The 22,736-nt window shown below is 36.3% G+C and overlaps 1 protein-coding gene across 1 annotated transcript in view; it reads left to right on the top strand.

Annotated features, from left to right (window-relative positions):
- The window catches only part of KPNA4 (karyopherin subunit alpha 4), a 66,966-nt gene that overhangs the window by 26,343 nt on the left and 17,887 nt on the right, over positions 1 to 22,736 (top strand). The window contains exons 2-11 of the mRNA XM_063620382.1: positions 4,249 to 4,293; positions 5,179 to 5,268; positions 5,386 to 5,415; positions 5,512 to 5,564; positions 9,543 to 9,638; positions 10,162 to 10,247; positions 13,077 to 13,163; positions 15,022 to 15,191; positions 15,286 to 15,330; positions 19,215 to 19,346. Coding sequence (XP_063476452.1) covers positions 4,249 to 4,293; positions 5,179 to 5,268; positions 5,386 to 5,415; positions 5,512 to 5,564; positions 9,543 to 9,638; positions 10,162 to 10,247; positions 13,077 to 13,163; positions 15,022 to 15,191; positions 15,286 to 15,330; positions 19,215 to 19,346 — 834 coding nt within the window. The remainder of the gene's footprint in view (positions 1 to 4,248; positions 4,294 to 5,178; positions 5,269 to 5,385; positions 5,416 to 5,511; positions 5,565 to 9,542; positions 9,639 to 10,161; positions 10,248 to 13,076; positions 13,164 to 15,021; positions 15,192 to 15,285; positions 15,331 to 19,214; positions 19,347 to 22,736) is intronic.

Raw genomic sequence — 22,736 nt, 5'->3', positions numbered from 1 at the left:
GAAAATTAGCAGGAATCAAGTAGCCACTAATTGGAAATTAAGTAGCAATTAAGTGGAAAGAAAATACTAGAATCTACACCTCATTAAAGCAGGGAAAGTGTTTAATCCCTAGTGCTTAACACAGTGATGGATGCATAGTAAATACTCATTAAGTACACAAACTGCATTCCTTTCAAATAGAGCTAGCATTCTGTTTTGACTTGTTTGAAATTTTTTGTCAATTTCTTATCCCCTTTTGCCTGAATTTATAATTTTATAACTGTTTGACAAGCAAAGAAATATAAAATACCTGAGTGATCTGCCTCTACCCATCTCCTCTGAGGAAATAGCAGCAGCAGTCCTCAACCTCCCCCACTTACAGTCTTTGTCCTTTATATAGCTCTTTGGCCTATACATAAGCCTTTGGCCAGTTCGTCAGCTTTCTGGAATTCTAATTGACACCACTGCTTACTGCATCAGTGTAAGTCATGTGAATTTACAACTAATATATTTTCATGTAGTATACAAAGCTTGCTCTTTAAGGACAGGCTTAGAAGTCTTATATACCCCTTTCATGGGGTCCCAAAGAACAACTATTGTTTGGAGTAAAAAACATGCCCAAATGCTGCCAGGCTGTGGTGCATAGGGTGTCTTTCTACCAGTTCATTCATTCTCTGCCTTGGAGAAGAAAAGAAAACTCTTGCTCTATAATAAAGGGATTGTCAAATCTCTTATTTTGCAAAGTTTCTGTGAAAGTGGTAATAGCCTGGTCTTATGTTGTTACTACAGTGCTAAGTTGGTTTGATAAATACTTTATTAATAGTTTCAAATTATCAAAAAACCTCCAGACTTTGTTGTAACAAATGAGTATCAAGTAAAAAAAAATCTTTCGGGTCAGGCGCGGTGGCTCACGCCTGTAATCCCAGCACTTTGGGAGGCCGAGGCGGGTGGATCATGAGGTCAGGAGTTAGAGACCAGCCTGGCTAACACGGTGAAACCCCGTCTCTACTAAAAACACAAAAACTTAGCCGGGCGTGGTGGCATGTGCCTGTAGTCCCAGCTACTCAGGAGGCTGAGGCAGAAGAACTGCTTGAACCCGGGAGGCGGAGGTTGCAGTGAGCCAAGATCCCGTCACTGTACTCCAGCCTGGGCGACAAAGTGAGACTCCGTCTCAAAAAAAAAAAAGAAAATTTTTTGTAAATCTCCAGATTTAGTAAATAAGATGTAATATAATGGGAGAAAATTTTTTGGAGTAAACAAAACATTTATGTAAATACACAGTATGTAGTTGTTTGGGATTTATTTAATAGTTTGCTCTAATGAAAAGAAGTTAAAGCCCATTATACCTTAATCCTGCTACTTTAGATGAAGTGATTGCTAATAAAAACTTTCCTTAGACTGGAAATACCCAGTCCCTCAGAAGTCTACCTTATCTATTTGTTGAACAGTCTTAAGTAATGCATCCTACAGATATTATTTTCTGTGCCTGAGACATAGGTCATAGTTTTTTGTTATTAGAATTGCTTATTGATTTCATATTGTGATACTATGCAAAGCTCATTGCGTTGGTAATAGTACTTTTGCTTTAGTGTGAACCATTGGCTCTCCAATTCACTTGAACTCTTGACTTCGAGAAGTGTGGAAAACAATATGGCTTAGTGGTTAAGTGGCTTTGTGTGTGCCTGTCTGGGTTGTAATCCTAGCCACCTTTGGACAAGCAATCTAACTTCTCTAAGCCTCAGTTTTCTTATTTTTAAAAAGAAATAAAGGGTTGTTTTATTCTTACCTCATAAGGCTGTAATGATTAAATGAGATAGATGTTAACACTTACCGTAGTATTTAGCTAATTATTTTTATTCATTTTGCAGCCTATTTTATTATTTTAAAATTGACTCCTGGTGTTTTAAGAAATCTATATCTGTACCAAATAAAGTTACATAGTATATTAGAAAGTGATAAATGGTATAGAGATAAATAAGACAGGGAAGAGAGAGAGAGAGAGAAAGTACCCAAATGGAGAGTTGGCAGATGGTCAGGAAGGGAGAAGCCTCCCGTAGAGATAAGGAACTGAGCACTGCAGGTAGTAGGGGAAGAGCATTCCCAACTGAGGAAATAGCAGCAGCAGTAATACTAAGCTAACACATACACTGCTGTGTACCAAGGACAGTTTAAGTACTTTACATATTTTAGCTGATTTAATCCTTAACAGCAGTCCTGTGAAGAGGGTGTTTTTACTATCCCAATTTTATAGATAAGGAAACTGAAGTGCAGAGAGCTAGAAAGTAGTATGGCTAAAAAAGTTGAACCCAGGCAGTTTGACTTTGGAGTCCATCTTCTGAGAAGTTACTGTATAGTGTATTAGTTAAGGCCTTGCTACAAGAGACTTTCCAGTGTGTTCGAGAAATAGCAAAGTTGGTGTGAGTACAGCAGAATGAATGAAGATAATGGTAGGAGCTAAGGTCCAAGCAATGGCATTTGGGGAGGGAATGAGGTGGGAAGATTTGACTGGATGTAAGCCACTGTAAAGACTGGGCTTTTAAGTCTGAAGTGGAGCGTGTGAGAGTCTTTGGATATTTTTGAACAGGAGGATGATATGATCTGACTTTTTACAAAATATTTTTCACTGAGTCCTTGGACCTTTCCTTCCTTGGAGTCTATGGGTAGAATTCAGGAGGGCCCCTGGAATTTAGAAGAAATTACATCTTTATTTTCACCAACTTATAACTGAAGCAGTGTTTCCTTCACTCAATGTAGCCAGTTAACCATAGTAATATTAGAATTACCTGTGACTTTGTTACCACCAATAAAAATCACCTCGTTGTTGTATTTATGGTCATCATTACTTTGAAATTATAGTAGTTATTAGACCCACTGCTAGATCCCATTTAATGTGATCATAAAGAAGCACTTACATTACACTGTTTTTTATATTTACAGCTCTTTTTTTTTACATTTATGTATCAAGATAGTTTCCTTTGTAACTAAAAAAAAATAAATAAATATATATATATAATGTGTGTCTGTATTTAAAAACACTATCTGAGAAGGTATCCACTGATTATACCAAACTGCCAGAGGAGTCCATGGCACATAAAAATTAAGACTCCCTATGAGGATTACTCTGATTGCTGTCATTATAATAGACTCTGGAGGAAGATAGAGGGTAAGAGCAGGAGGACTACATGTTAGGAGACTTGCAGTTATCTAGTTGAGAGATAATGGTAAGTTGGCCCAGAATAGTAGCAGAGGAGGCGGTGATATGTGTTTGGATTGTATGTCTTGAAGATTGAACCAACAGGATTTGCTGACAGATTGAATATGTAATGTGAGAGAAAAATAAGGATGGCTCCAAGGTTTTTGGTTTTTGCAGCTGCAAGGATGGAATTGCCATTTGCTGAGATGGTGGGTGGAGTATGTTAAAGATCAAAAGTTCAGTTTTGGATTTAAGTTTGTGATATTTATTAGACATCTAGTATGACTTTCTGAGTTGTTACCTCTACGTAATACACAGTCATTAGAAAGAATAAGGTGAACCTGTATGTAAAAACAGATTGAACTTACATTGTTTCTGAACATTTGAATGTTTTACAGTGAACACACATCCCTGTAGTAAGTAACTTAAAAAATGAGAAAAATATGTTTAAAAATAAAAGAATGGCCACGGTGTGTCATGGAATAATTGGATGGCCATGAAAAATAATGAAATAGGTCTTTATACACCACCATGGAATATCTCTAAGGTCTATAAACAAAGTAAACCAAAACAAGATAAAAAACAGGATAGATAGACGTGTCAGAATCATGGTAAATCTAACTGTTTTCTATGAGATAAGGAAATTGTGGGTGAGCAGGAGGGCTCCTTTGGCTTTTTTTCGCTTTTTTTTAAAAACAGTTGAATTTACTAACCTTGTACATGTGTTATTTTTTGTAATATCATCGGTTCATATGAGAGGTGAGATTATGGGCTCTTTTATTCTTTGTACCTCTGTATTTTTATAAACCTTATGTTATAGTTTTTAAAATTGTGATATAGCCAATATTGTAGATCTATTAATAATTTCAAAGAGATTTTTCACGTTTTGCAATATGAATGGGAAATGAAGGTTGAAAATCAGCTACATAGTATGATTTTTATCGTAAGATTTGACTTTATATCCACATGGCTAAAAGAAAAGATTAGAGGTGTATATTGAAATGTTAATAGTGGTTTTCTCTGGATAATGGAATTTGAGGTGATTTTAAAAATATTTTCCTTTAATTTTTTTGTAGACTATGAGAAGACAACGAAATGAAGTTGTAGTTGAATTAAGGAAGGTGAGTCTGATTAATATTGGGTACTTCTAAGCATAATTCTAACAACATTATAGCATTATATACAAGATGCCAAATATAATGTTTTTATGTAAAATATATAACCTATTGTATAACTAAATTTTATTTACTAAATTTAGTTAAACTTTTTAAAATCTCAACTGCTAAGCATTTTTCTTTAGAAAAAGGAGAGATTTTGGCTAAATTTGACAAGCTTCTGAAGTTGAAAGGATACAACTTGTAACTTGTTCATTATGCAAAAACAGATATAAAGAACTTAAAGTATAAGTCATTGAGATACAGTTGTATTAAATAGTTCTGCTATTAATGGGCAGTAGTACGTCCCTGAAAAGAACTTGTTGCAAACTTCTTCAACTTTTAAGTATTATAGTTGAGAATATATTTATAAATTTGCTCCAAGCATTTTAAGTGAAGTTGAAATGGCCCTTGATTTTTGTAAGACATTATTGGTTTTTGTCTAACTTTGAACTGCCCAACTTCTGCTTTGACTTTGCTTTTAGGTGATAAAGAGGAGCTCCCAGATCATGTATAAAATGGTTTAGTACTTTTAAATAAATATTTGTGTTTGGTTCTGGCTTAAACTGTACACTATATTTTTTAGTCAAACTTGCTTTTGTTTTGTTTTGTTTGTTTTTACATAGTTCACGGTTCATTAAAAATGTAATATTTGGGAATTGGGACTCAAATTAGTGTTGCGTGAGTGGTAAATTCACAGTTTGGTTTAATTTTTACATTTGAATTTTACTTTTAAACGGCACTTCATATTTCAGTTTTTAGGCACAGGATTGCCTGAGCTTTGTATGAAAGTATTCAGGTTTTCTTTTTAACTCAAATTCTCTGTTTGATTTTTTTTTTTTTTTTTTTAAGAATAAAAGAGATGAACATCTCTTAAAGAGAAGGAATGTACCACATGAAGATATCTGTGAAGACTCTGATATAGATGGTGATTATAGAGTGGTAAGTTATTGTTATTGTTATTCTGGTAACTTATAAGTACCAGTGAAAGATTTTACATTAATAAAAGAATTTTAAGGTGACTTTTTAACTGAGTTTTCTCTTTAACTTTTTTCCCAGCAAAATACCTCTCTAGAAGCTATTGTTCAAGTAAGTTGGATTTTTTTCCCTCTCTTCATTTGCATTTCTTGTCCTCAACAGCTAATCGTTACATATTTACATCATAAATTATTTTATTTTTTATAGAATGCTTCAAGTGATAACCAAGGAATTCAGTTAAGTGCAGTTCAAGCTGCTAGGTAAGTTGAATTTTGAAGACATGTTTAGATTTTACACCTTACACAGGGGTTCTATTTTGAATTTTTACTATGGAGTAGTCCCTGTTAATCAAATTTAACTTTGATGACAATAGTAAATAGTAATAGATCAACTAAATTTATTTTTTTTTTAATTCTCTGGTTTAGAGTATTAAAATACTCTAATTTTAGAGTTTTTTTAATTAGAGTTTTTTTAACAATTTTTATTTTTAGTTGAAAGTGTGTACACTGAAGCTTTAATATACATAATGCATACAGATGCCAGGGAAAGTTGATTTAACAAATTAATGCCATAGAGCAAGAGAAAAACATTGTTTATAAAGCTTTACCTTTTACTAATGAATAGGTTTAATTTTATAAAGTCTGATTCTTCAGATCCTTACCAGGTATCTTAATTCTTCTCACAATCCTCATATTGATCAAACAATAAATCCAGAATTATAATCTTACTATGTCAATGTACATAGACAAGTAGATGTAGATTAAGATTAATGACGGCCGGGCGAGGTGGCTCACGCCTGTAATCCCAGTGCTTTGGGAGGCTGAGGTGGGCAGATCATGAGGTCAGGAGTTCGAGACCAGCCTGGCCAACATACTGAAACCCCGTGTCTAATAAAAATACAAAAATTAGCCGAGCATGGTGGCAGGCACCTGTAATTCCAGCTACTCGGGAGGCTGAGGCAGGAGAATCATAACTCTGTCTCAAAAAAAAAAAAAAAGAGATTAATGACTGCATACACTCCCAGTGTCTTTCCAGGTAGGAAGCACCAAGTTGTTTGAACATTTCTTTTTTTTTTTTCTGAGATGGAGTCTCGCTCTGTCGCCCAGGCTGGAGTCCAGTGGCGCAATCTCGGCTCACTGCAACCTTTGCCTCCTGGTTCAAGCAGTTCTCTGCCTCAGCCTCCCAAGTAGCTGGGATTACAGGCGCCCGCCACCACACCTGGCTAATTTTTGTATTTTTAGTAGAGACAGGGTTTCACCATCTTGGCCAGGCTGGTCTTGCACTCATGACCTTGTGATCCACCTGCCTCAGCCTCCCAAAGTTCTGGGATTACAGGTGTGAACCACCGTGCCCTGCCTGTTTTGCACATTTCCATTGTGAAACCTATGCTCTCATATTTTAAGGGAAGAGGCAGAAAAATCTATTACTGAGACCTTTGTATTACATAGGTTGGGGAAGACATGGTTGTATCATAATGCAATTTAGTGGTTGCTTTGTATATTTATGAATATAAGAATAATACTCTATGTTGAGTTTATCAGTAGGAAAGAGACAAGTAAGAAACTGATCCTAGTTACAGAATTGGAAAGTGGAAAAAGTTTGTAGGTCTATCCAATACCTTATCCAGTGCTGCACGAATCTGTTTTATATTTATTAGACTTTTCCAGTATTTGTTTATCCACCTTAAATAACTTAGAACTGATAGGGAAATTATAAAATTACAGTATTGTGTACCAAAGGTAAAAGAACTTCTTAGAGAGGAATTCTTTATGTAGGCAGAAAAATCTCAGAACCATTCACATGTCAAAATAGCAAATTAATGTTTATAGGAAGAATGATTAAGAAATTGATTATGCTCACCACTGTGAGAGGTGAATATTGGATAGTTTTGGGACAGTTCTTCTCAACATGTAATCTGCAAGAATGTTAAAGCCCAGTGTACCCTAAGAAGTTTTCAAAGTATGATCTATGGATCACTGGAAGATTCCAAGACAATTTCATGGGTATGCAAGAGCAAACTGATTTTCATAATAATTCTAAGACTTTATTTGCCTTTTTTTCACTATGTTAATGTTTACACTGTTATTGCAAAGCAACTGTGAGTAAAATTGCGGGCTCCTTAATACAAATCGAGACAGTGGCACCAAACTGGTTTTATATTATATTTTGTAAAAATTATATTATTCACCATTATGTAAAGAATAAAAGCCATTTCTGTTCTAAAATATCCTCAGTGAAGTGTAAAAAAGTTTTTTTTAATTAAATTTTGACGCTTGATCTCATGAAACCTTGTTTGAGAAGGCTAGGTTAAGACTTCTTCGAAGTGGTTTTTTTTTTTTTTTTTTTTTTTAAATTTTCACTTAATGCTAAGCCCTGTGCCATGTGTTGAGGAAATAGCATGTGGTATAATTCTTTCTCCTTAAGAACTTTATAAGCTAATTGGAAAGGCAAAACTGTATTTTAAAAAATAGGGGGCTGGGCGCGGTGGCTTACGCCTGTAATCCCAGCAGTTTGGGAGGCCGAGGCCAGGGGATCACTTGAGGTCAGGAGTTTGAGACCAGCCTGGCCAGCATGGTGAAACCCCCATCTCTACTAAAAATATAAAAGTTGGCTGGGTGTAGTGTCGCATGCCTGTAATCCCAGCTACTTGGGAGGCTGAGGTGGGAGAATTGCTCGAACCTGGGAAGCAGAGGTTGTAGTGAGCCGAGGTGGCACCACTGCACTCCAGCTTGAGTGACAGACTGAGACCCTGTCTCAAAAAAAAAGTAGTGATAACACCAAACGTAGGGCTGTGCTGTATAAATCCTCTTGAAATTCAAAGATGGTGTATGTAAAACATAGAACTTGAAATGGACTTTGAATAGAATTTGAATACATAGAAGACTGGGCATTTCAAGTGAGGGGTTTAGGATAGCTTCAGTCTTACTTCAGTTGAAATGATGTGACAGACAACTAACCTATTGTTTAGTTACAGAGAATAAGATTAGTTATAAGATGGAGCCAACTTGTGAAGTAGTTTAAAGCTAGGTCAAGGAGTTTACATTGATAAAGGTAGTAAATAAGCAGCCATCACATAGTTTATATAGGGAAATGATTTGGTTAAGCTTTCATAAACATTGCTTTTATATAGTAATACAGGGTGTTCCAGTGGGTAAAGATATGATTAGGCCACACTGAGGACTTATCAGCTAAACCTGTAGTCTCCCACATGTGAAAATAGGCAGTAGGTTTTGTTTTTATCTTATAAGCTCCATGAGAGCAGTGATGTGTCTGTCTTTTTTACCTCAGATTCTCTAGCATCTCTCTGGCTGTTTTCCTGTCAGTTGCTGTGCTTATTCCATTTCTCTTTAGTTGCTGAGATGAAAATGTTGTTGAACTTTTATGGCCTTTAATTTGGTGTGCAAAGTAGAATGAAGAATTAGGGACTAATATCAGCTATAACATATTTCAGCAGACTACCTGCTTTTGTCATTTGACTCTATTGTGACCTAGTGTGAATAATTTTGGATATTTTGGTGACCTCTTAATTCCTTTCTTAGCAAGGTAAATGCTATGTTGAAGAAATCTGCCCATTTTTTTCTCTGAACTCAAAATTATGTCCAAAAGTAACATATATTTTTTAAAAATTAGTTTTCTTTTTATAAGTCACAATCAGGACTTTATTGAGGGAATAATATTGTTGTACCATTAAAAGTAGTAAAGTGGCCAGGCTCCGTGGCTCACGCCGGTAATCCCAGCACTTTGGGAGGCCAAGACAGGTGGATCACCTGAGGTCAGGAGTTCAAGACCAGCCTGGCAAACATGATGAAACTCCGTCTCTACTAAAAATACAAAAATAGCTGGGTGTGGTGGCACACGCCTGTAATCCCAGCTACTTGGGAGACTGAGGCAGGAGAATCACTGGAACCTAGAAGGCAGAGCTTGCAGTGAGCCAAGACTGTGCCACTGCACTCCAGCCTGGGCAACAGAGTGAGACTCCATCTCAAAAAAAAAAAAGGTAGTAAAGTGGTTCATATCTACCTTCTTATTTTTCTGATTATTTGTCATCTCTATAAATTTAATTTGTATATCTTTTTATAAATTTAGAGAAAAGGTTGCATTATATAAATTGTTAATTTCAGAGAAGGCACTTGTACCAAATATTCAGATTTATGTTAATATTTGTCAAATATGAATTTAAATTTAATCATAATATTGTATGTTATTAAGTTTCACAAGAGTGTTTTTATCTCTTACAGGAAGCTTTTGTCCAGTGATCGAAATCCACCAATTGATGACTTAATAAAATCCGGAATATTGCCCATTTTAGTCCATTGTCTTGAAAGAGATGACAAGTGAGTACATTATTTGTTTTTCTTTTTTTAATTTATAATGTATCCTTTGGAGAAGACAAGACTCTCTAGTAATTAGTTTGATCTTTAAAGAAAGAAGAAAAGGGCTATGGGATGGAGTTGAAAAGTCAAAGTGAAAAGCAGTGCAAGTTTTGTTAACACCAAGAGATGAAGGTAGTAGCCAAAAAGGAACTTGAGAATGATAAATTTAACTTTTAAGCTTTGAAAATTGGCAAGAACTAGTTTGACCAGATAGGTACTTGAGAAAACTGTTTGGGGAGTAGTATGCAAGTATCTTAAAAAAGATTTCTTACTAAAAATAAGGATCCTGGAGGAGGTTGTGTGGTTTTTATACTGAAGAGATGTTTTAAACAGTTGTTGAGGGTTAAAAAAAATATGCTGGATGGATAGATAACTTTTGAAACAAAATATTTAATGCATTTCAAATGGTAGAAGGAAGAATGGTTAGATATTTGGCCCAATGTAAAAATCCCTGCTGTTTAAAAATACTTGTTTTTTTTTGTAGTCCTTCTTTACAGTTTGAAGCTGCATGGGCTTTGACAAACATTGCATCTGGAACTTCTGAACAAACTCAAGCAGTAGTTCAGTCCAGTAAGTTGGTTATTAATAAACATAATTGTGATTTTTTTTAAAAGAAGTCAGTAAAAAATAGTGATTTTCCCAAAAGACTATGCAATTTAAATTACAAAATAATAGCTACTACGTAGTTATTGAAATAGGTCAACTTAAGTATGTTACTTTAATCTTCTTATTCTGGTAACTGATGTTTTTTGTATTTCCAAAAATTCACTTGATTCCTTCCTAAATATGAGAACATTTCCTAATTTTAGTAGCAGATTACATTATTATTGTTACACTTTATTTATAGGACATCAGTAGAAATAAAGGAGTTTTTCCTGTTGCCACATTGCCTCTCAGCCTCTCTTTTTTGTTTTTGTTTTTTTTGTTGTTGTTGTTTTTCTTTCTCAGACAAGATCTTACTCTTTTGCCCAGGCTAGAATACAATGGCACAATCTCAGCTCACTGTAGCCTCGGCCTCCCGGGCTCAAGAGACCCTTCTGCATCAGTCCACCAAGTAGCTGGGACTACAGGCATGTGCCACTGTGCCTAGCTAATTTTTGTGTTTTTTGTAGAGACAGGGTTTCACCATGTTGCCCAGGCTGGTCTCTAACTCTGGGCTCAAGTGATCAACCTGCTTTGGCCTCCCAGTGTGCTGGGATTATAGGCATGAGCCACTACACCTGGCCTCAGCCTCTCTTAATGAGATTTTTCTCTTTTTTTTTTTTTTTTTTTTGAGATGGAGTCTCACTCTGTCGCCCAGGCTGGAGTGCAGTGGTGCGATCTCGGCTCACTGCAAGCTCCACCTTTTGGGTTCATGCCATTCTCCTGCCTCGTCTCCCAAGTAGGTGGGGCTACAGGCACCCACCACCACGCCCGGCTAGTTTTTTGTATTTTTAGTAGAGACAGGGTTTCACCGTGTTAGCCAGGATAGTCTCGGTCTCGATCTCCTGACCTCGTGATCCGCCTGCCTTGGCCTCCCAAAGTGCTGGGATTACAGGCGTGAGCCACCGCGCCTGGCCATATCATATATTTTAAAGAAATCTTCTATAAAGTAGTCCTAGTTGAAAGAATGGCTTGAATATTTTTTTTTCATTGTTATTATAATAGGATTGCTTTTTTTTGTTTAAAGAAATGTAAGTGGAAAATTACTATTGGAAGTAAGAACCCGAGTGTATTGTCTTCATGAATAGTATTTGATTCTTCTACCAAAGAAATTAATAATTTTAAAGAAGATACTTTTAAAATCCTCTTTAAATATGGAAGCAGCATACTTCTCTGAGCTTATTAAAGATGTAAGCACTAATTTGTACATTTTGAAGGGGAACAAAGATGTTATCTAAATAATCATTTTACTGTAGACACTTGTGTTGTAATATTACTTAGAAAAGATAATTACCTCACATCCTATTAAAACTGGTTTAGTTTTGGGTTCAGGTGGTTTTTATTGTGGTTTTTTGGTTTTGTATAGCTGACTGTTAGGTAAATTTTTGGTTTCATAACAATGTTTTATTCCCTCTCACACTTTTTCCTTGCTGTTATGTATGTTCTCTAAAAATTAGAAAGAGGCTTAGAATTTTTTTTGACCCTGCTAGTCTGCTTTAATATACCAAAAATAATAAATAAATAAATAAATAAATGAGGTTGGGCATGGTGGCTTATGCCAGTAATTCTAGCACTTAGGGAGGCTGATCAGGCAGGCAGATCTCTGGAGTCCAGGAGCTAGAGACCAGCCTGGGCAACATGGTAAAACCCCATCTCTACAAAATGCGGGAAAAAAAAATTAGCCAGGCTTGGTGGCATGCACCTGTAGTCCCAACAACCCAGGAAGCTGAGGTAGGAGGATCACTTAAGCCAGGGGAGGTCAAGGCTGCAGTGAGACCTGTGGTGGCACCACTGAACTCCAGTCTGGGCAGCAGAGTGAGGCACTATCTCAAAAACAAACCCATAAGTGAATTACCTTTTATTATATTACAAGCATGATTGAGCTACATATACTTAAATAGTGCTTTTTAAAGTAGTATCAGAAGGAAAGAAGAAGAATCATTTGTTGAGTGCAGTATTTTGTTCAGATACAGACCTATCTCTGTTTCCCATCCTGTTGAGTAACAGAATTACTTTCTGATTCGGAAGATCCCACATGGCCCAGGAATCACTGGCCTGTCTTAAAGACCCACATGTTGTTAACATAAATTTGTGTTCAAAAGTTACTTCAGGCCGGGTGCAATGGCTCATGCCTGTAATCCCAGCACTTTTGGAGGCCAAGGCAGGCAGATCACTTGAGGTCATGAGTTTGAGACCAGCCTGGCCAATATAGTGAAACCTTGTCTCTACTAAAAATACAAAAATTAGCCAGGCGTGGTGGCTAACACCTACAGTCCTAGCTACTTGGGAGGATGAGGCAGGAGAATCACTGAAGCTTGGGAGGCAGAGGTTGCAGTGAGCCAAGATTCCACCGCGCCAAGATTCCACCGCTTCCCTCCAGCCTGGATGACAGAGTGAGACTCCGTCTCAAAAAAAAAAAAGTTACTTCAATAATGTACTTTTTTTTTTCAAATTAGAGATAATACTTAATCTATAAGGAATTAATCTTGAAATTAATTCCAGGTTTAATTGTTAATGAAATTTCACAAGCCTAATTTAACATTTGTCTGGATAACTCATTTTGATACTGAGTAAATAGTCGCTGGTCAAAATTCTTCCAATAATGCTATTCCAATAAAATTCATTTAATGAGGCTATATTTTAAGTATATTTTTATAGGTTCCCTTTTTTTTGAGGTCTCAGCAAAAAAAAAAAAAAGATTGATTTTTGGTTTATGGTATCTTCAGCCTTAAGTATTGTTATTTTTTCTTCCATCAGATGCTGTGCCACTTTTCCTGAGGCTTCTCCATTCGCCCCATCAGAATGTCTGTGAGCAAGCAGTGTGGGCATTGGGAAATATCATAGGTTTGTATAAAACTTGTAATACTAGTCCAAAAATTGTTATCATATACTAAGTAATAAAAATAGTAATAAAAATAGCTACTAGTAATCCAAAAGGGAAAACAGTTTGCCTTCAGTACTAGTTTTTGTGAAATAGCTTACAGAAATTTGAACTGTATTACTGTAAAAGCATAAAGTCATAGTAAATAGAATTTTTGTTGCTTAAGATACCATTGTTTTTGGTATATAGTCAGCTCTTAATTATTTGAATAATTATGCAAGATGTATACAATTTAGACCTTCTGTCTCATGCTAGGATCCATTTTTTCTTCCCCTAATCCCCATGTTGATCAGTGGGGTCCATTTTTATTTCTCAGCTTTCTCCATCAAAGAAAGGAACAAGGAAAAAGGCAAAACTTAAACCAATAATTTTTCTCCATAATGACAGTTCTGAGAAGAGTCTAAAGTGAAATTTTTTCTCTCTTGCAGGCTTTAGTACATTAGAATTTAGCAATGTATAAAATATAGTAATATTATTTCCTGTCACCATGAATCAACAAGAGATAACCATAGCCTTTTGACAGTCTAGTTAAATATTTAACACTGTGATTACCATAACTTTCAGGTTCTCTTTGATAAATAATTGTAAGGAAAATAAAGACAATTCAATTATTTCAAGGATTTGTTTTTTTAACTAGAGCCTAAACTCAAAAATTCAGAGAACTATTCTCCAGTAAAGGATGGAAAAATTCTGAATTGTGTTGTGCCCCAGTATAGCTCAGAGACCTAACAGTTATGAGTGGGGGCTGAGGTACTGTTTGTAGGGGTCTTGCTAATCTAGTGAAAGAGAATGATTCTAAAGATTATTTTTGCCAAATTCTTTATTCTTCCATGGAAATAATCATTGTTGCTTTGATATGCCTTCTCTTTGTTGCCCCTATACAGGGCCAACATGAAAGTAAAGAGTGGTTATGAGTTTTTAAGGGAGAATTTCTCTGTAAACCGTTCTTGACATTGGGTTTATACTATTAGGAATGCTATTGTTTCTATATCCAGAGTCCCTCACTCTTTTGCTTTTATACCAAATGTTAGATTTAGAGCCATTATACAGCATCTTGATCTTTCATTTTTTTATTCCAGTGACATTCCATAATTAACATGAATATAAAGATGCAAAAAGAACAAACATTTTATCTCCAGATATTATAGTGCAAGGGAAGGTGCTTTCACTTATGGTAACATTTCAACATGGCTTCATATTAGAAACTGCAGTGATGCTTTAGATACAGAAATTAAATTTGGCAGTTCTCTGCAGCAGTGGTTCTCAAACCTTAGCATGCAATCAGAACTACATGGGGTGCTTGTTAAAACACAGAATTCCAGACCCATAGAGTTTCTGCTTCAGGAGGCCTGAGCTAGAGCCCAATAATCACATTGAGAACCACTATTCTAGCACTGGTTCACCCTTTTTTTCTGACTTAGTTTTCTAAGTGTATAGAGTAATTTATAGTTCATAACCTTGATGCTCTGATACGGGATCATAAGTACAAATTCAACAAATATTTTCTTGATACATCTTTTTTATCACATGAAAGTTTGTTAAACCGAGAGTATCGTTGAGAGCGAAGTTAAAAGCAGCAGTTTAATTAAGTGAGCAGCAAAATGCTGAAGATGGGAATAATGTGCAAAAGAATACCTTATCACCTTATGTTGCCTCTCTTGGCTCAGAGACCTTGAATGTGAGCCTGCTTGTTATTGTCTAAAACTGAACACTGTATCTGGATAAAATACATGAAGCAGCATATTCCCAGTGCTTTGTGTTTTCTGAAAATGCTTACTGTCAATATGTTTTATTGAGTTAATTAATCCTTTTTTTCTACAGGTGATGGGCCCCAGTGTAGAGATTATGTCATAAGTCTTGGAGTTGTGAAACCATTACTTTCCTTCATAAGTCCATCTATTCCTATAACATTCTTAAGAAATGTTACTTGGGTTATGGTCAACTTATGTCGCCACAAAGACCCACCACCACCAATGGAAACCATTCAGGAGGTAAACACTTTTAAAAAAAAAATTAAAAGAGATACCATTATATATATGTTTTTTATCTGTGTATGTTTTTAAATCTACATATTTCTCTCCTCAGATTCTTCCAGCCCTTTGTGTTTTAATTCATCACACAGACGTAAATGTGAGTAAATGTGTCCCATTATATATTTATGTATGTATGTATGTATTTCTAGGGCTTCCCCTGTGACATAGGGGAGAAATATTATACTAACCATTGTGTCAGCATACTATCAGATTTTCCCATTTCAAGTTATATTAGATTAGTGATTTTATAATATTTTTATATTTACTCTGTGTTTATCTGTATCACAAAATATAATACCAGTTAAGAAATCAAGCATAACTGTTATTTTGGTGTGGGCAATATTGTATGTATATATATATATTAGTGTTATAAAAACTGACATTAAAAGTTTTTAAAGTTGCCAGTTAGTGGTGATTTCTCTTACTAAGATCATGTCTTTAATTGTTCTTGTGCTTTTTACGGAAGCTCATTTTGACAGTTTGGCCAATGAAAGCACACACAAATAGTGCTATTTTTGTTTTTTGAAAGATGAAAAAGGAAAATGTTTGTGCGTGGATTTGTATTCATATACACATACCAAACCATGGACATCAATTGCCCTTTAATTCCATTTTTATTCTATTTCTCAGTTACAGTGACTGGCAGTGGCTTCATTTATCAAGATAACTCTTGATTATCCAAACAACAGGAAAAAAAAATCAGTGCAGGCAAGATTTTAAACATAGCAAATATATTTTGCTTATTTTTACTAACACAGATGGCAGAGGAAAAAGCAACTCAGGGAGTATGAATGAGGTGGAAAACTGCCCTGAGTGCTTGTAAAAGCCAGACCAGCCTTTGGTGTGTTAGAGAAACCAGGAATATAATGGGTAAGGGAAAACACATGAATGAAATGTTTAGCAACAATCAGGAACTCATGTGGTTCTTTAAAAACAGTTTGGCATGGTGACCAGTGTTGGACAAGCTGCTTCATTTCTTTACAATTTAAAGGCCTATACCTTTTGGCCAGAATTTAATTTGTATGGAACAAATTAAAATTAGAATTTTACTGTATCAAACAGTGACATAATATATAAAATTCATTAGATGAACATGATCTTTGTGGTAGAGTTTTTGTTTGTTTTTAGCCCCAGATAGTTTAGGATCTTAAATGTGTAAGTAATTTTTGTTTTTGGCTCCTTAATAGCCAAGTTCTTTGATTAAATTGTAAATTTCAATATTTTGCTTTGAAAGATTTACAAGAGGCCAGTTGTGGTGGCTTATGCCTATAGTCCCAGCACTTTAGGAGGCTGAGGCAGGAGGATCACTTGAGTTCAGGAGTTCGAGACCAGCCTGGGCAACATGACGAAACCCTGTCTCTATAAAAAATACCAAAAAATTAGCCAGGCATGGTGATGTGCACCTGTAGTCTCAGCTACTCAGTGGCTGAGGCAGGAAGATCTCCTGAGCTTGGGAGGTCAAGGCTGCAGTGAACTGTGATCATGTCACTGCACTGCAGCCTAGGTGACAGAGCAAGACCCTGTCTCAAAAATAAATAAATAATAAATAAATTGGCAAGAAAGATTTAACTTCAAAGTTTATACCTCTACTGAAAAACACGACACCTTGGTTGACTTTATTTAGAGATAGATTGTGTCCTTTCCACCTATTTACTCCAATCTAGATGAGACTGTGACTCCATTTTCTTGCCTTTGATGTGTCTTAAGAATTTGTCAAGCCCATTTGCATTGTTCTTTTTAGTAACATGATTGACAAATAATATTATTGCTTACCAAATAATGTGTTAGAAGTTTGATTTGAATTATGATTTTGATCTGAGCATTAGTGACATGTCCTTTAAAAACGTGTATCTAGCTTTTATATACAGTTATGGGCAAGTAACTTGAAATTTTTGGCCTATGTCAACAAATTTTAGCGTATGTTGATACTCCAGAAAAGAAACTCAGTTACGTTTGCAAATTGAAATGTAGGTTTTTTCACATATATTGATACCACCTTTTTTGTGTGAACTCTTTTTTTTTTTTCTTTTTGAGACAGTCTCGCACTGTCGCCCAGGCTGGAGTGCAGTGGCATGATCTGCACTCACTGCAACCTCTGCCTCCTGGGTTCCAGCGATTCTCCTGCCTCAGCCTCCCCAGTAGCTGGGATTACAGGTGCCTGCCACCATGCCTGGCTAATTTTTTTGCATTTTTTAGTGGAGACAGGGTTTCACTATGTTGGCCAGGCTGGTCTTGAATTCTTGACCTCGTGATCCACCCGCCTTGGCCCCCCAAAGTGCTGCGATTACAGGCATGAGCCACCACACCCAGCCTGTGCAAACTCATTTGATGTCTTCTTTTTACATTAGAAATATCCTTAGAGCTTTCTTGAATTTCCTAAGAAACAATGGCAAAGCGCTATTTTCACCTTTTAGGAGTTTTGGGGTGTCTTTTTGTTTTTTTTTATCTTTTTTTCTTTTTTTCTTTTCTCTTGGGTGTCTTAAGCATAACATTAGTTTACAGTTTTACTGTTTTTTTAAAGTCAAGGTCATAAAAACAAGAAAAAATAAACAATGCCGAGTTGTTTCTGTTTTTCATAGAGACGGGGTTTCACCGTGTTGCCCAGGCTGGTCTCTTAACTCCTGGGCTCAAGCTGTCCACCTGCCTTTGTCTCCCAAAGTGCTGGGATTACAGGCGTGAGCCACCACTCCCTGCCTGGTTTATAGTTTTAAAGGTTTTACACTTCTCCAGCTTGTCTTGACACAGGGTTCATGTTCTGGAAAGGCTTTGGAAGTAGTTTTAGGCACAATTATTATTCCCATGTCTTTGTCAATAATTTGTGTATTTATTTGCAGCAGTTACAGTTGTTTGTCATACTGCCCTTTGGTCATAACTTCTAATTAGGACCTAACGTACTAGGAAAGATCAAACACATGGCCCATTGTACTTAAAGATATAATTGTTAAAAAAAAATAGTAGGCTACTTAGTAGAAGTTGATTACGCAGGCTTTTTTTTTTTTTTCATAAGTAGCAGCTGTAGTGAAGTACGTATTTTTTGTTTTAATTACAGGTCTCACAGATTGACCTATGATTATTTTAATGTCTTGATCTGCAGCTGTAGGGGACTTCCACTATTTAAGAAGTTGCTGGCCAGGCGCAGTGGCTTACGCCTGTAATCCCAGCACTTTGGGAGGCTGAGGCGGGCGGATCATGAGGTCAGGAGATCGAGACCATCTTGGCTAACATGGTGAAACCCCGTCTCTACTAAAAAATGCCAAAACTTAGCCAGGCGTGGTGGCATTCGCCTGTAGCCCCAGCTACTCGGGAGGCTGAGGCAGGAGAATGGCATGAACCCGGGAGGCGGAGCTTGCAGTGAGCTGAGATGGCGCTGCTGCACTCCAGCCTGGGCGACAGAGCGAGACTCCGTCCCAAAAAAAAAAAAAAAAAAAAAGTTGCCTCCAGTTCTGTAAGGCAAAACAAACTGGTTGGAAAAGATTAAAGTATTTTATACTATAATACGAATACTTGGGTTATTGGCTTTAGGCATATCTACATGGTACTTATGATACTAGAGAACTCCTTGAATATATTCATCTGGCCCAGATGTTTTGAACAACTGTGCATATTGGATACATGTAGTCTTTCCAGCTTTATACATGAGCCACAATGTTTTTGGACCTGTTATCCCTCAGCCTTTGGGAAAGAGAATGTCTTTTTCTCCTGTTTTATGAGCTGTGTAGTGTGCGTGTGTATCTTAGTGAACTAAGATTGGATACTAATCTGGGATCAGAATCCTGAATATGGCTAAAAGATGTACGTCTTAGTACAGACATCTATAGATGATGATGTTTAATACCATAGCGATTGGATTCCAGTGAATTGAGCTGAGAGAAGAAAAGAAGGAAGAAGGTAGTTGAACAATCTTAGAATGGTTGTTGGGTCAAGAATTACTAAAATGAGAAAATATTTAAAAGTTCTTTGAATTTTTATTTTATTCATTAGATATTGGTAGACACAGTCTGGGCCCTCTCTTACCTTACTGATGCTGGCAATGAACAAATACAGATGGTAATAGACTCTGGAATAGTTCCTCATTTGGTTCCTCTGCTCAGCCACCAGGAAGTTAAAGTTCAGGTAAGTTTGTTCTTAGTAAAATTATAAGTATTCCTTACCAGTAATTACTTTAAGCATGGCATTCAAAGTGGACAATTTCAGTAGTTTAAAGTATATTCTTAGCATAACAACAAATCTGTGATGCAAAGAGGAAAATAAATAATAAGCAAGAAGACTCCATTGTAGATTACTAATTTCTTTTTTTAAGATGGGGTCTCACTGTCACCCAGGCTGGAGTGAGGTGCCGTGATCTCAGCTCACTACAACCTCCACTTCCCAGGTTCAAGCCATTTTCCCACCTCAGCCTCTTGAGTGGTTGGGATCACAGGCACACACCATCATGCATAGCTAATTTTTTTCTATTTTTGATAGAGTCAGGGTTTTGCCATGTTGGCCAGGCTGTTCTTGAACTCCTGGCTCAAATGATCCTCCCATCCCAGCCTCCCAAAGTGCTGAGATTACAGGTGTGAACCACCATGCCTGGCCAGATTACTGATTTTTAATGTAGACCAGGGAAGTTCATTATAGCAACATGCATGGCATCTGAAACAAGTATTGACGGACACTTATTTTTTCCTACTCCTCTTCTTTTTCTTCTTCTTCTTTCACTTCCCTACTTTTTTTTTTTTCCTCCTTGCCAACCATCCTTATTTACTCACCTGGCAAGTTTAGTTAACTCTTAGCTTCATTGGTGCTGAAATAAGGGTACTGTACTGAAATGTGCTGTTTAGGGGCTTTCTAAATTGTTGCTTTTCACTTATTTAAATTTATTTTTTATTGTTTAAATTCTTTCACATAATATTTATCCCAAAGAACTTGCATCTAGAAAGAGCCAAAAACAGAGTATGAGAAGTTCTCAGAGATATAAGCAGTAGCTGTTAAGCTACAGTTGTAATGGGGGAGACACAGCAAGCTCCCTCTACCTTTCTGAGGTAAATAGTATGTTTTAATCTGCTAATGTTAGTCTGTAGCCTAAGTCATTATGCCTGAACATCAGAATCAACTGTGTGGAGCTTAAAGAATATGTTTTTAATTTCTCTCGCTCAACCCCTGGAGATTCTGTTTCAGAAAACATTTCTTAGAAACTTGAGCTTTAAAATGCTCTTCAGGTGATACTGATACATAGTCAGATTAGAGACCCAATACCTTAAAATTAAAGCACTTTAAAGACGGAACACTTAGCTAAATACAGAAAGAATACAATAATTTGGCCGGACATGGTGGCTCACGCCTGAAATCCCAGCACTTTGGGAGGCTGAGGTGGGCATATCACAAGGTCAGGAGATTGAGACCATCCTGGCCAGCATGGTGAAACCCTGTCTCTACTAAATACAAAAAAAAAAAAAAAAAAAAAAATTAGCCAGGCATGGTGGCATGTGCCTGTAGACCTAGCTACTCGGGAGGCTGAGGCAGGGGAATCTCTTGAACCCAGGAGGCAGAGGTTGTAGTGAACCAAAATTGCGCCACTATTCCCCTGCCTGGCAAATGAGCAAGACTCCATCTCAAAAAAAAAAAAAGAAAAAACAATAGTTTGTCATTTAAGGCTATTTATGACTTATCTTAAATATTCTTGCCATATGTTTATCCTTAAGTTTGTATTTATTTTGTGTGGTACTTATGTCTTGGTACAGAATTTTGGTTTGTATTTTGTTTTTTGTTTTTCCAGAAATAATCTTCAGTTTTCAAAATGGACTTCATTAAGGATCTATAGGGCTTGGAATTTACCTTTAGCCAGTGCTCAAGGACAGTTGAAATTCTCTACTCTACCTGACACCTTATAGAGATTTTCTTATACTTTTCAACTTTCATGCCATAATTTCATAAAATAAAATAGTGTAATGGAACCCCATGTAGCTTTTTTCTCTGTACCTGTACTCCTCCAAATTTATTTTGATACAAATTCCAGATAGCATTTTACATAGCTTGCAGCTCTAAAATTTAAGCTTATTTTTTTAACATAACCACAATACCATTAGTAGACTTTTTAAAACCTTAATGTTAAATATTCAGTCAGTATCTGGATTTTATTTACTGCTTCATTATTTTTTCACAATTTTACCAAATCAGTATCCAAAGACCACACATTGCATCTGCTTGCTATATATTTTAAACGTCTGTTACTGTGGAACTTTCTTCTCCTTTCTTTTATCTTTCCTCTTTTCAATTTATTTGTTAAAGAAGCTAGGCTACTACAAAACATTTTTGGAAGACATTAAAGAAGACCTAAATAAATGGAAAGACATTCATGTTCATGGATTGTCTAATATTGTTAGGATGACCGTGCTTCCCAAGTTTGTCTACAGATTAAACACAATCCCTATTAAAATCCCATGTGCTGTTGGTTTTTGGCAGAATTTTACAAACAGATCTTAAAATCCATATGGAAATATAAGGGGCCTAGAAATAGCCAAATGATCTTGAAGAAGAACAAAGTTTGAGGACTTCTCATTTTCAAAACACTACAAAGCTACAGTAAATAAAATTTTGTGATACTGGCATAAATATAGACATGCAGATCAATGAGATAGAATCAAGAGTTCAGAAATAAACCTATACATTTTATGATTAGTTGATTTACTTTTTTTTTTTTTTTGTGAGAGTCTTGCTCTGTTGCCCAGGCTGGAGTGCAATGGCATGATCTCGGCTCATTACAACCTCCGCCTCCCAGGTTGAAGCAGTTCTCCTGCCTCAGCCTCCCAAGTAGCTGGGATTACAGGTGCCTGCTACCACGCCCAGCTGATTTTTTGTATTTTTAGTCTAGAGATGGGGTTTCACCGTGTTGGCCAGGCTGGTCTCGAACTCCTGACCTCAGGTGATCCACCCGCCTCGGCCTCCCAAAGTGCTGCGATTGCAGGCGTGAGCCACTGTGCCCGGCCAGTTGATTTTCAATAAGGAAGCCACGCCAATTCATTGGGGAAAGAATAACCTTTTCAACAAATGGGCAAGAACGACTGGATATCCACAAGTAAAATAATGAAGTTGGACCCCACTTCATACTATATGTAAAAACTCAGAATAGATCAAACACCTAAATATAAAATCTAAAAACGTAAACCTCTTAGAAGAAAAATACAGCCATAAATTTTTATGACCCTAGATTAGACAGTGGTTTCTAAGATATAACACCACAAGCAACCAAAGAAAAAGAATTGATAAGTCAGGCTTCACAAAACTTAAAAACTTGTGTGTGCTTCAAAGAACACCATCAAGAAAGTGAAAAGACAACCCATAGAATAGAAGAGAATGGGTATTAGAAAATTATGTATTGGCAAAGGGATTTACATCTAAAGTATTTAATGTATAAAGAACTGTTACTACTCAAAAATAGACAACTCAGTTTTTAACTTGGCAAAATATTTGAGTAAACAGGCTTCTAAAGAAGATACAACAAATGGTCAGTAAGCACATGAA

This window comes from Symphalangus syndactylus, chromosome 17 (genome assembly GCF_028878055.3).
Source record: "Symphalangus syndactylus isolate Jambi chromosome 17, NHGRI_mSymSyn1-v2.1_pri, whole genome shotgun sequence".
Classification (NCBI taxonomy): Eukaryota; Metazoa; Chordata; class Mammalia; order Primates; family Hylobatidae; genus Symphalangus; species Symphalangus syndactylus.
The sequence above is the reverse complement of the archived record's forward strand: the minus strand, read 5'-3'. Positions and strand labels throughout refer to the sequence as shown.